This window comes from Bufo bufo, chromosome 3, assembly GCF_905171765.1.
Source record: "Bufo bufo chromosome 3, aBufBuf1.1, whole genome shotgun sequence".
Lineage (NCBI taxonomy): Eukaryota > Metazoa > Chordata > Amphibia > Anura > Bufonidae > Bufo > Bufo bufo.
Window position 1 is genome coordinate 569,300,364 of NC_053391.1, and position 14,416 is coordinate 569,314,779.

Consider the following 14,416-nt stretch of genomic DNA (forward strand, 5'->3'; position numbering starts at 1 on the left):
TGTGGCCCCTTACTGTAGTTATGTACTCCTTGTGGTCCCTTCACATTAGTTTTGTCTTCCTTGTGGCCCCTTTACAGAAGTTATGTCCAGCTTTGTGCCCCTTCACAGCAGTTATTTTCACCTTGTGTGGCCCCTCACTGTAGTTATGTCCTCCTATTGGCCCCTTCACAGTAGTTCTGTCCTCCTTGTGGCCCCTTTGCAGTAGTTCTGTCCTCCTTGTGGTCTCTTCACAGTAGTTATGCCCACCTTTTTCCCCCTACACAGTAGTTATGCCCACCTTTGTGCCCCTTGACAGTAATTATGCCCACTTTTTTGCCCCTTCACAGTAGTTATGCCCAACTTTGTGCCCATTCACAGTAGTTATGCCCACTTTTTGCACACCTTCACTGTAGTTATGCCCACTTTTGTGCCCCTTCACAGTAGTTATGCCCACCTTTGTGCTCCTTCACAGTAGTTATGCCCACTTTTGTGCCCCCTCACTGTAGTTATCTCCTCCTTGTGCCCTCTCCAGCTCCATAAAAAAAACACATATACTCACCTACTTCCCTGATGATCAGCACATCCTGCTTTCCCCGGCAGTATGATGCACTCACACACACACATTGCACTGCTGGCTGTGCAGGAGGCTGGTTCCCAGGCTTTCACTACTCCTCCCACATAGCCAACAGCGCAATGTGCAGCCTGCTGGGTAGCGCCGGAGATCAGCTGAACAGTGAAGCAGGGAGCGGACGGCTCCCTAATTCACCATCTAAATGAACTGACCAGTGGGTGCACCGTCCATCCAGCCTCTGCGCCCGGGACATATGCCCTGGCTGCCCCCCCTCGCTATGCCACTCCTCACTGCTAATCTCCTACTGCCACCACCATTAACTCTAAGCTTCTGCCACTACTAGCACTGTCACTACTACTACCATAGATAGCCTTGTATGTTCCATGCTATGCTGCTTCTGCTGCCGCATACCACGATATCCATACCATACCCTTTCTACCTCCACACTGCACTGCTGCTGCTTCCAATTAAAAGGGCGAATTTTTTTAGGCTTGTTCACAACGAGCCACTTTTTCTTCTGACAATCAACACTTATGCATGTCATACAGGCAGGTATTCCAACCTTGTAAAGGCATCATTTTTGGATACTTGTTCCCTCAACAAGCCACTTTAAAAAACATAAAAAATTATCCCATAACACCATATGTGTTCAAACATCGTCTGCCCCCAATAAGGGACAATTTTTGGAAGCTTTGAAATATGAAAAAAATGTAATACGTCCGGAGTTTTTAAACATGCTGTATGTTAACACCATCTGCGTTTATCCATAACTATGCTTGTCAGTGTCAGTCAGACATCAATTACTATTGCTGTCATTACGTTCCAGAGCTTGTGGGGGGGGGGGGGGGGGGGGGGAGAGATATAGTTTTCCTAAAAATTCTGATTCCTAGGAGGCTAGAGGGGGTTATATACCAACTTTCAGGGCAATTGGAGAAACTTTGGGTCTGAACCGAACTTTTTCAAAACTTTGGCGAACCGGACCCAAAACAAATCTTGAATGGTTCACTCATCACTAGAACTGAGCATGGGTAATGTATACACATGGAGCCATAGAAGTGAGTGGTACTATTCCTACCACTGAAACTCAGAACAGGTCCTACAGAAGGCAACGCCTCATGTAACACAGACCTGCAGACCTTTGGAGACAATGTTCTCCAGTGGACACCAGGTTCCTGTTCTTCATGAACATAGAGAACTCACTGGCCCACCATGAATGATTTTTGTATGGATGTGTGAATAAGCAGTAAAGCAGCGTAGTATGTAGGAAACCAGATATCGCACAACTGTACATGTGGAATTCTTTATTAGGTAGTGTCCGGACACATTTATTTTGTTTGTAACGTTCTACATTTAGAATAGAAAGTATACATTTATTGACAAGGGAGACATTTAGGCAGTCCTTGCTGGTTTAGGATTTATAACACAAATAATGAAATCAGTGATTACAGTAGGCAAGTAAGAAAAAGGAAGGTAAAGAAGCTTGGCATCCCATCCAGCAGAATAACGTGTCTTAGGGTGGACAGCAGTCAGAGCATGCTCCATGGCATCTGACACCAGTGACAGCTTTGTGCTGGATGATGACAGTGTCAGGTCAAGAATGTCACAATCTGCAAAATAAACAAGATTTGTTACACTAAAGGCACAGAAGAGGACAATAACTATATACAGTCCTGATCAAAAGTTTAAGACCACTTGAAAAATGGCAAAAAAATCATATTTTACATTGTTGGATCTTAACAAGGTTCCAAGTAGAGCTTCAACATGCAACAAGAAGAAATAAGAGTGAGACAAAACATTTTTTGAGCATTCAATTAATTGAAAATAACGATTAAACTGAAACAGGCTGTTTTTCAGCTGATCCAAATTTTAGGACCACATGCCTTTAAAAGGCCAAATCTGTGCAAAGATGTGGGTTCATTTTCATTTTCTGTCAGGTAGTCAAAGGTTGTGATGCCAAAGGCAAAAAAACTCCCTTTTTGAACGTGGTCGGGTTGTTGAACTGCATAAGCAGGGTCTCTCACAGCGCGCCATCGCTGCTGAGGTGGGACGCAGTAAGACAGCCATTTGGAATTTCTTAAATGATCCTTAGGGTTATGGAACAAAAAAGTCAAGTGGAAGACCCCAAAAAATGTCATCAGCACTGAGCCGGAGGATCCAATTGGTTATGCGTCAAGACACTGGACAATCCTCGACCCAAATTAAGGCCCTTACTGGTGCTGACTGCAACCCCATAACCATCAGACGGCATCTGAGACTAAAGGGCTTCAAAAACAAAAAACGTCTTCAAAGACCTCGTCTCCTTGAACGCCACAGAACTGCTCGTTTGGACTTTGCAAGAGAGCACCAAACATGGGACATTCAAAGGTGGAAGAAAGTTTTATTCTCTGCTGAGAAAAAATTTAACCTTGATGGTCCTGATTGTTTCCAATGTTACTGGCATGACAAGCAGATCTCACCTGAGATGTTTTCTACGCGCCACAGTGGAGGGGGCGCCATAATGGTCTGGGGTGCTTTTTCCTTCAGTGGAACAATAGAGCTTCAGGAAGTGCAGGGGCGTCAAACGGCCGCTGGCTATGTCCAGATGTTGCAGAGAGCATTCCTCATGACTGAGGGCCCTCGCCTGTGTGGTAACGACTGGGTTTTTCAACAGGACAATGCTACAGTACACAATGCCTGCAGGACAAGGGACTTCTTCCAGGAGAATAACATCACTCTTTTGGCCCATCCTGCGTGTTCCCCTGATCTAAATCTAATTGAGAACATTTGGGGGTGGATGGCAAGGGAAGTTTACAAAAATGGACAACAATTCCAGACAGTAGATGGCCTTCGTGCGGCCATCTTCACTACTTGGAGAAATGTTCCCACTCACCTCATGGAAATGCTTGCATCAAGCATGCCGAAACGAATTTTTGAAGTGATAAACAATAATGGTGGAGCGACTCATTACTGAGTTCATGTTTGGAAGTTGGATTTCTGTTTTGGGGGGTTTAGTTTTTTTTTGGCGGTGTAGTCCTAAACTTTTGATCAGCTGAAAAACAGCCTGTTTCAGTTTATTCGTTGTTTTCATTAAATTGAATGCTCAGAAAATGTTTTGTCTTACTCCTATTTCTTCGCGTTGCATGTTGAAGCTCTACTTGGAACCATGTTAAGATCCAGCAATGCTAAATAAGATTTTTTTGCCATTTTTCAAGTGGTCTTAAACTTTTGAGCAGGACTGTATTTCAATGCATTATTGCCTGTGTATCTAAAATGGAAAGCTTTCAGAACACCCGGATTATTTCAGGACAACCGTAGTAGCCATATATTTTTTTCTAACGGCCATATATTTTGTGGCAAATAAGGACAAGAAAAACTTTTTTCTGATAGGTTCCAGTTATGAATTAGGTGCTCATCAGGGGCGTTGCTAGGTTAAAACATTTGGGGCCTGGGCCCTGATGTTTTGTCCCAGGCCTCGAATGTCCTGCCCGCCTGCTATATACAACTGTATTGCCATTCTCAGGAAGGCAATACCATTGAATCTAATGCACTGGAAGAGCTGAAGGACCTGTGATGACATCACAGGTCATGTGACCAGTAAAACAGGCAGTGGTTGAGAAGGACCTGCGATGATGTTACCATCATGTGACCAGTGCAGGAGAGGACAGGCAGTGAAGAGGAGTACTGGGGGAAGAAGCTGTGGTGATGTCTGCTACACGAGGAGAAGTAAGTGAAGGGAGAGGCAGAGCAATGCTGGGAGTTGTGATTATTTAACTGGGACTGTATGTTAGAGCTGAAGGGAGGCATGTTATTTACATGGAACTGTGTGTTGGAGGTGGCTGGGGAAGGGGTCATGGTATTTACATGGGACTGTATGTTTATGGTGGCTGTAGGAGGGAGTGATGTTATTTACATGGGACTGTATGTTGGAGGGGGCTGTGGGAGGGAGTGATGTTATTTACATGGGACTGAATGTTGAGGGGATGATATTTACATGGGATTGCATGTTGGAGGCGGCTGGGGAGGGGGTTATATTATTTACATGGGACTGTATGTTGCAGGTGGCTGGGGAGGAGGTGATGTTATTTACATGGGACTGTATATTGGAGGGGGCTGCAGAGATGGTGTGATGTATTTACATGGGACTCTATGGCGGAGGGAGGGGAAATAGTGTTATTTACATGGGACTATATTTTGGAGGGGCTAAAGGGAGGGGAGTGATGTTAATTACATAGGACTTTATATTGGAGGGGGCAGGAGAGATGGTGGGATGTTATTTACATGGGACTGTAAGGTGGAGGGAGGAATATAAGTATAGGGGCACTCCAGGGGGCATTATAAATACTGGGGGCACTTCAGGGTGAGCATTATAACAGTAGGGGTTAGTATAAATACTGGGGGCACTGTAGGGGTATTATAAATCCAGGGGACATTATAGGAGCTCTCTACTGAGGGGTCTGTAGAGAGCTTTATTGCCACTGGGGGAACAATAGGGAGGCCTTATTTCTACTGGGGGCTCTGTGAGGGTATTATTAATATTGGAGGGCTATTCTACTAATGGGGGCGCTTTTGGGGAGCGTTATCACTGTTGGGGGCACTGTAGCGGGCAGTATTACTAATGGGGGCACTCTTGGGGAGCATTATCACTGTTGGTGCACTGTAGGGGACAGTATTACTAATGAGGGCATTCTAGAAGAGAATTACTATTGGGGAGCACTATTACTATTGGGTGCACAATTTTTTTTCAGAATAGAATTTGGGGGTATTGGGGAGCACAGCAAGCAGCAGGATAACAGACTCCAGGTTGGGGCATGATGATAGAAATGTGAGGAAGCTAATATGTCTGTGTGTCACACTCTGCAAAGACCAGGCGTGGCTGAAAGGTTGTACGGACCGAATGGAGAAGATAACAGAGAAGATCTGCATCAGAGAAGACGTCACCTGGGAGGCCCTGGATGTGATAGGTATGTGCTGCTGTATAGCAAGTACAGTAAAATGCAGTGTGTGGGGGGAGGGAGAGACTTAGAGAACTGGGCCATATTCATTGGGGCTTTGGCCCCGGACCTTTTGAGACCCTAGCAGTGCCCCTGGTGCTGTTTAAGTAGTGACACTACTTGGACGCACCTTAAGGACGCAGGACGAGAATGCTCATCCTAAATGGTCGGTACTTTGCGCCCCAGGATGAGCATTCTCGTCATGCGATCCTTCTTCTCCCCCATGTGCGGTGCCACGATCAGCAGCATGGATCCGACTGTTTCTGACAGCTGAATCCCTGCTGCATTCACCAGCATCGGTGATAATACCGATGCCGGTGGAATAACCCCTTATATGCCGGGGTCAGCACTGGCCACGGCATATGGGAGGTTTGCGCTCCCTCTCCTTAGCTATCGGGTCCCCCCTCTGTGGTGACGGGGACCCGATGGTTGCCATGGCAGCCCCGATGCCTTACAGAGGCTGACAGTTCAATTCAGTACAATACAGAATGTATTGTACTGAATTGAAACAGCAATCAAAAACTGAAAAGGTGAAGTCACAGTGGAACAAATATAAAAAGTAATAAAAAGTGAGGTTTCAAATATAAAAAAAACAAAAACGTCCTTTTCCCAAAATAAAGTTACAAAATATTAGGAATCGCCGCATCCGTATCGACCGGCTCTATAAAAAATATCAGATGACCTAACCCCTCAGGTAAACACAGTCAAAAAAATAAAAGTGAAACACCAAGTGATTAAAAAGGCTTATGCCCCCTACAAATAGTACCAATCTAACCATCACCTCATCCTGCAATAAATGAGCCCAAAAATTAAAAAACTATGGCTTAGACTATGAAGACAGTAAAACATGATTTTTTTTTCTTTCCGTAACGACCTGCTCTATAAAAATATCACATGACCTAACCATTCAGAGGAACACTGTAAAAAATAAAAACGGTGTCAAAAAAGTAATTTTTTGGTCACCTTACATCACAAAAAGTGTAATAGCAAGCGATCAAAAAGTAATACGCACCCTAAAATAGTACCAATCAAACCGTTATCTCATACTGAAAAAAATTAGCCCCTACATAAGATGCCAAAAAAAAAATTAGATATATAGCTTTCAGAATATGGAGACACTAAAAAAAGATTTATTTTCAAAAATGCTTTATTATGTAAAACTGAAACAAACAACCCAAAAAAGTTGTAATATTTGGTATTGTCGCGTCTGTAACAACTGGCTCTATAAAAATACCACGTGATCTAACCTTTCAGATGATTATTGTAAATAACAAAAAATAAAAACGGTGCCAAAACAGCTATATTTTGTTACCTTGCCTCACAAAAAGTGTAATATAGAGCAACCAAAAATCATATGTACCCTAAAATAGTATCAACAAAACTGCCACCTTATCCCATAGTTTCCAAAATGGGGTTATTTTTTGGGATTTTCTACTCTAGGGGTGCATCAGGGGGTCTTCAAATGTGACATGACAGCTTAAAATTATCCCAGTGAAATCTGCTTTCCAAAAACCATATGGCGTTCCTTTCCTTCTGCGCAATGCTGTGTGCCCGTACAACAGTTTATGACCACATATGGGGTGTTTCTGTAAACTACAGAATCAGGGCAATACATATTGAGTTTTGTTTGGCTGTTAACCCTTGCTTTGTTTCATCTTCATATTCCATTAATTCTTGTGGAACACCTAAAGGATTAACAAAGTTTGTAAAATCAGTTTTGAATACCTTAAAGGGAACCTGTCATGTGGATATTTGATTATAATCTAATTATATACAATCATTAACTACTACAAAGTACCTTAGATGTATTCACTTACTGGTGTGACAGATGGTTATCTCAGAATATACACAAAAAGATGCTGCATGCCACATGCTAATGAGCTGATTGGAGTCCAGCGTGATGTCATTGAGTCCAGCGTATATTTAATTCAGAGCTATAGCCACTCCCCTGCCCACCTGCTGCTGGTTCATATGGAAACAAACTGTCATTCAGCAGCAGGTGGGCGGGGAGAGTCAGGAGCTCATGAATATTCATGACTCATCATTATCAGCTGGAGCTTTTCAATACAAGATGTTGGCAGATTGACTGGGTCAATTAAAGAAAGTGACCCAGCATTGTGCTAAGAGAATCAATCACTTATTTATGTTGCCCTTAGTTAGGACACCATAAAACTGGTGACAGGTTCCCTTTAAGGGGTGCAGTTTCTAAAATGGGGTCATTTTTGGGTGGTTTCTATTAGGGGTGGGCGATATGGCCTAAAATCTATATTGCGATATAATTTTAAGCATGTGCGATATGCGATATATATTGCGATATATTGTTTTCTATATTTGGGGGGGCGTGTTTAAACTTTTTTTTACTTTTTATTTAATAACGATTAGTCTCCTTAAGGGCTAGAACGTAGAACCCTTGTCATATTCACCCTAACAGAGCTCTATTAGGGTGAATAGGACTTTACACTCTCCCTGCTGCCCTGTGCTTTGTGCACACAGCAGCAGGGAGCTGATCCCCCTCCCCTAAACGGTGCCATCCCCAGACCCCCCCCCCCTCCCCTAAACGGTGCCATCCCCAGATCCACCCCCCCTCCCCTAAACGGTGCCATCCCCAGATCCACCCCCCCTCCCCTAAACGGTGCCATCCCCAGATCCACCCCCCCTCCCCTAAACGGTGCCATCCCCAGATCCACCCCCCCTCCCCTAAACGGTGCCATCCCCAGATCCACCCCCCCTCCCCTAAACGGTGCCATCCACAGATCCACCCCCCCTCCCCTAAACGGTGCCATCCACAGATCCACCCCCCCTCCCCTAAACGGTGCCATCCACAGATCCTCCCCCCCTCCCCTAAACGGTGCCATCCACAGATCCCCCCCCTCCCCTAAACGGTGCCATCCACAGATCCCCCCCTCCCCTAAACGGTGCCATCCACAGACCCCCCCCCTCCCCTAAACGGTGCCATCCACAGATCCCCCCCCTCTCCTAAACGGTGCCATCCACAGATCCCCCCCCCCTCCCCTAAACTGTGCCATCCACAGATCCCCCCCCCCCTCCCCTAAACGGTGCCATCCACAGATCCACCCCCCCCTCCCCTAAACGGTGCCATCCACAGATCCTCCCCCCCTCCCCTAAACGGTGCCATCCACAGATCCCCCCCCTCCCCTAAACGGTGCCATCCACAGATCCCCCCCTCCCCTAAACGGTGCCATCCACAGATCCCCCCCCTCCCCTAAACGGTGCCATCCACAGATCCCCCCCCTCTCCTAAACGGTGCCATCCACAGATCCCCCCCCCCCTCCCCTAAACTGTGCCATCCACAGATCCCCCCCCCCTCCCCTAAACGGTGCCATCCACAGATCCCCCCCTCCCCTAAACGGTGCCATCCACAGATCCCACAAATCAAATTGGCTTCTCAGGAGATATATATGTTAAAGGCATCTCATTCAGTAGTACTGCCTATATATGCCTTTAACATATATATCTCCTGAGAAGCCAATTTGATTCTAAAGGGTTAATTTAATTCATCCTGTAATCTAAACTCTGTGTCATCTGTCCCTTCTCTTATCTCTCTGCTCCTTATCACTGCTGCAACAAGAGCCGACAGCCTCAGTGTAACCTGTTCTACAGTCTGACTCCCGGCTCTTCTAACTCAATGAATGGAATGAGTCACTAACTGAGTCGGATCTTTAGATTCTTGTGACTCATTCGATTCCTTTAGACTCCCTGACCCTGCACTACTCCGAGGACTCGAGTCAGAGCTGCTACTGTGCTGTGCTGGCCTCGCCCCCTCAGCTCTGGTCGGTGATTGGTTGGTGGGCAGGGAGGGGTGGGGCTGGCAGAAGCAGCTCTTCCACTCTAAGATCATATTACTGACTCCTCCCGAGTCCCTCCCTCAGGCTCCTGCTGCCAGCGTGAGGTGAGCTGAGCGTCTCTGTCTGCAGTGTCTGTGTGCTGGGACTGAGAGCCGTTTCAAACAGATCGGATCATTCAAGTGAATCGACTCCTCCGGTTCACTGAACTGAATCGATTCAAATGAACGATTCGTTCATGAACCGGACATCACTAGTTACCGGAGCTAAGACCTAGTAAGGTATACAGTAAAGAGATCACCAATTAATAAAGTTAAAGTTACTGATTAGTTTTTAAATGTTCTACTGTCAGCGGAGTGGCCCTGTATGTTCTAACCCCCAGGCAAGCGTCCCTGTCACCATGGGAACGCCTGGGGGTTAGAATATACCATCGGATTTGAGTTTTCACGCGCTCACTGAGATCGTGAAAACTCAATTATTTACAGTCAGTCCCTCCCCTCCTCCTCTGTTCTCATTGGTGGTCAGCGGCAGCCGCGCACAGTGGGGAGGGAGGGACTCTCCTTCTCCACTGTGCTGGCTCAGGATCATATCGCGGTCCGGCGATATAGGCGATATGCTCAAAATCCATATCGTGGCACAAATTTATATCGCATATCGCCTATATCGTCTATATCGCCCACCCCTAGTTTCTATTATGTAAGCCTCACAAAGTGACTTCATAACTGAACTGGTCCTTAAAAAGTTATGAAGTAGACATATGGTGAATGTAAAGTAATAACTATTTTTGGAGTTATTGCTATCTATTATAAAAGTAGAGAAATTTAAATTTGCTAATTTGTAAATTTTTTATTTTTTTGGTAAATTTGGTATTTTTTATAAATAAAAATTAAATTTTTTAACTCAATTTTACCACTGTCATGAAGTACAATATGTGACGAGAAAACAATAGAGATGTCGCGAACATAAAATTTTACGTTTGTGAACGGCGAACGCGAATTTCCGCAAATGTTCGCGAACGGGCGAACTGGGCGAACCACCATAGACTTCAATAGGCAGGCGAATTTTAAAACCCACAGGGACTCTTTCTGGCCACAATAGTGATGGAAAAGTTGTTTCAAGGGGACAAACACCTGGACTGTGGCATGCCGGAGGGGGATCCATGGCAAAACTCCCATGGAAAATTACGTAGTTGACGCAGAGTCGGGTTTTAATCCATAAAGGGTATAAATCACCTAACATTCCTAAATTGTTTGGAATAACGTGCTTTAAAACATCAGGTATGATGTTGAATCAATCAGGTAGTGTAAGGGTTACGCCCGCTTCACAGTGACAGACCAAACTCCCCGTTTAACGCACCGCAAACAGTCCATTTGCACAAGCGCAAACTCCCCATTTGCACAAGGTTGGATACCAAGCTAGCCATGTCCCGTTCCTTGTCCTCACTGACGTCATTGAAGGTCTCTTCCTCCACCCAGACACGTACAACACCAAGGGTCCCCGAAAGGTGACAACAAGCCCCCTAGAACGCCTGCTGTGGTTGGTCTTCCACCTCCTCAAAGCCACCGTCCTCCTCTGACTCCTCTTCTTCAGACTCCTCTCTCTGCGTTGCCGCAGGTCCAGCAATCGACGACGACAAGGCTGCTTCTGGTGGTGATGGTGACCACAACTCTTCCTCTTCATGCTCATCTACGGCCTGATCCAGCACTCTTCGCAGGTCACGCTCCAGAAAAACGCATATGGGATGAGGTCGATGATGTTGCCTTGGGTTTAACTGACCAGGTTTGTCACCTCCGCAAAAGGACGCATGAGCCTACAGCCATTGTGCAAGAGCGTTCAGTAACGCGGCCAAAAAATACCCAGCTACGCAGAGGCTGTCCTAGCACCCTGGTCATACAAATACTCGTTGGCGGCTTTTTCTTGTTGGAGCAGGCGGTCGAACATTAGTAGTGTTGAATTCCAATGTGTCGGGCTGTCGCAAATCAAGCGCCTCACTGGCATGTTGTTTCGCCGCTGAATATCTGAAAAGTGCGCCATGGCCGTGTAGGAACGCCTGAAATGGCCACACACCTTCCTGGCCTGCTTAAGTATGTCCTGTAAGCCTGGGTACTTATGCACAAAGCGTTGTACGATCAGATTCAACACATGTGCCATGCACGGCACATGTGTCAATTTGCCCAAATTCAATGCCGCCAACAAATTGCTTCCGTTGTCACACACCACTTTGCCGATCTCAAGTTGGTGCTGAGTCAGCCACTGATCCACCTGTGCGTTCAGGGCGGACAGGAGTGCTGGTCCGGCTTTCAGGCAGTTCAACCCCAAGACGGCATGACACTGTCGTATCTGGGATGTGGAATAGCCCCTGGGGAGCTGGGGGGGTGCAGTTGATGTGGAGCAAGACGCAGCAGCAGAAGAGGACTCAGCCCTGGAGGTTAGCGAAGAGGATGGAGTAGGAGGAGTAGAGGAGGTGGCAGCAGGCCTGCCTGCAAGTCGTGGCGGTGTCACCAACTCCTCTGCAGAGCCACGCATTCCATGCTTGGCAGCCGTCAGCAGGTTTACCCAATGTGCAGTGTACGTGATATACCTGCCCTGACCGTGCTTAGCAGACCAGGTATCAGTGGTCAGATGGACCCTTGCCCCAACACTGTGTGCAAGACATGCCATGACTTCCTTTTCCACAATAGAGTACAGGTTGGGGATTGCCTTTTGTGAAAATAAATTTCGGCCGGGTACCTTCCACTGCGGTGTCCCAATAGCTACAAATTTTTTGAAGGCCTCAGACTCCACGAGCTTGTATGGCAAAAGCTGGCGAGCTAAGAGTTCCGACAAGCCAGCTGTCAGACGCCGGGCAAAGGGGGGACTGTGTGACATTGGCTTCTTACGCTCAAACATTTCCTTGACAGACACCTGACTGTGGGCAGATGAGCAGGAACTGCTGAAGGTGAGAGGTGGCGTGGCGGATGGTTGAGAGGGGTCAAGGAGGACAGCAGTGGTTGACGTGGCTGAAGATGCTGGACCAGGAGGAGGATGGCGGCTTTTAGTTTGTGTGCTGCTTGTACTCATGTGTTGATCACATAGGCGTTTGTGATTTGAGATCATGTGCCTTCGCAAAGCAGTTGTACCTAGGTGGGTGTTGGACTTCCCACGACTCAGTTTCTTTTGGCACAGGTTGCAAATGGCATCGCTGTTGTCCGAGGCAGACACACAAAAGAAATGCCACACTGCTGAGCTTTGCAATGACGACATTCTGGTGGTGGCAACAGCATGCGTCAATTGGCGTGCTGTCTGGCTGACCCCGGGTGCTGATGCATGCTGTCTGACTGTGCCACTAGCTCCTTGCGACGACCTCCCCCTGCTTCCAACTCGTCTCCTCCACCTCTCTGTCTCTCCTCCACCTCTCTGTCTCCCCTGTTCTTCTTCTCTTCGAGCGGGCACCCACGTGGCATCCATGGACACATCGTCATCATCAACCGCTTCACTTGTATCTGACAACTCAGCAAAGGAAGCAGCTGCGGGTACAACATCATCATCATCACACCGTACGTCCATGTATGTAATGCTGCCTGACTGAGACATATCCCTGTTATCTACATCCTCTGGCAATAGTGGTTACGCATCACTCATTTCTTCCAACTGATGTGTAAGTAACTCCTCTGACAGATCAAGTGAAGCAGCTGTGGTGCTAGTGTTGGTGATGGCATCAGGCGGGCGAATGGTAACTTGAGAGGTGCCCGAAGCTAAGCTGGAGGAGGATGGTGCGGAAGCTGTAGAAGATTGGGTGTCCTGTGTTAGCCAGTCAACTATGTCCTCAGAACATTTCGAGTTCAGGGTACGTGGCCTCTGAACACCGGGCATTATTCTAGGGCCAAAGGGAATCACAGCACCACGACCACAATGGCCCCTGCGGGGTGGCCTGCCTCTGCCTGTCATTTTTTTTAGATTAGTTGTACTATGCGTGCAAGCTACTGTGACACCAGATATGAGTGGTGGCACTGTACACTGGCAGTAGTTGGCACAGTACACTCTGTAGGCCTGACACACATGCTTGCAGGCAACTAACTGCAATTATATTACAGTCCAAAAAGTTTTTTTTATTTTTATGTAATCTACTGTGACACCAGATATGAGTGGCACTGGTGGCACTGTGCACTGGCAGTAGTTGGCACAGTACACACTGTAGGCCTGACACACACGCTTGCAGGCAACTAACTGCAATTATATTACAGTCAAAAAAAAATATATATTTTTTTTTAATGTAATCTACTGTGACACCAGATATGAGTGGCACTGGTGGCACTGTGCACTGGCAGTAGTTGGCACAGTACACACTGTAGGCCTAACACACACGCTTGCAGGCAACTAACTGCAATTATATTACAGTCAAAGAATAGTTCGGGACATCTCTAGAAAACAATCTCAGAATGGCCTGGATAAGTAAAAGCGTTTTAAAGTTATTACCACATAAAGTGACACATGTCAGATTTGCTAAAAATGTTAATTAATTAAATATGGCTGTACCTTCTGTGTAAAAATGGGCACTGAAGCAAAACATAAATACAGTGAATGCAGCTTTTCTGATTTGCTAATGTATGTTGTTTTTTTCTTTTTTTTGGGAGGGGAGATAATTTTAGCTATGCTTGAAACCTCCACACATGTATGGGAATGCCATACATATAAGAGCATTAAAGAAGGTTTCCAGGATTGGAAAAAAGGAGGATCAAAAGAGGAAATGCCACCAAATAAAAAACGAACCATTAGTAAACTGATAAATTCACCTACTTAGTGGTTCCCATCAATTTGTGTTAATTTTTCTATGGCGCTGACATACCATGCACCCACTTAACTGCTGAAGCCAATTATTGGGAGCCAGTGCCAGGAAGCAGGTAAGTAAGCTTCCCTTTACAGGTCTGGCCAACTGGGGAGGGGAGGGGAAGGGTTGCTTGCCAAAAAGTCTTTATTCTTGCATAACCCCTTCAAGCCTAATTTTTTCCAAACCAGAATATCTTGGGACAGAACAGTAGCTCAGTGGTTAGCACTGGTTTCTTGGGGTGCTGGGTTCAAATGGGACTAAGAGCAACCCTGTATGGAGTTTGTAT

The 14,416-nt window shown here is 46.3% G+C and overlaps 1 protein-coding gene across 2 annotated transcripts in view; it reads right to left on the reverse strand.

Annotated features, from left to right (window-relative positions):
* Window positions 1-1,838: 1,838 nt before the first annotated feature.
* Window positions 1,839-14,416, reverse strand: part of LOC120996033 (retinol dehydrogenase 7-like) — a 77,954-nt gene continuing 65,376 nt past the window's right edge. For both annotated transcript variants that reach the window (XM_040425690.1, XM_040425691.1), the window contains exon 5: window positions 1,839-2,157. In XM_040425690.1, the coding sequence (XP_040281624.1) occupies window positions 1,940-2,157 (218 nt within the window). In that variant the 3' untranslated portion in view covers window positions 1,839-1,939. The remainder of the gene's footprint in view (window positions 2,158-14,416) is intronic.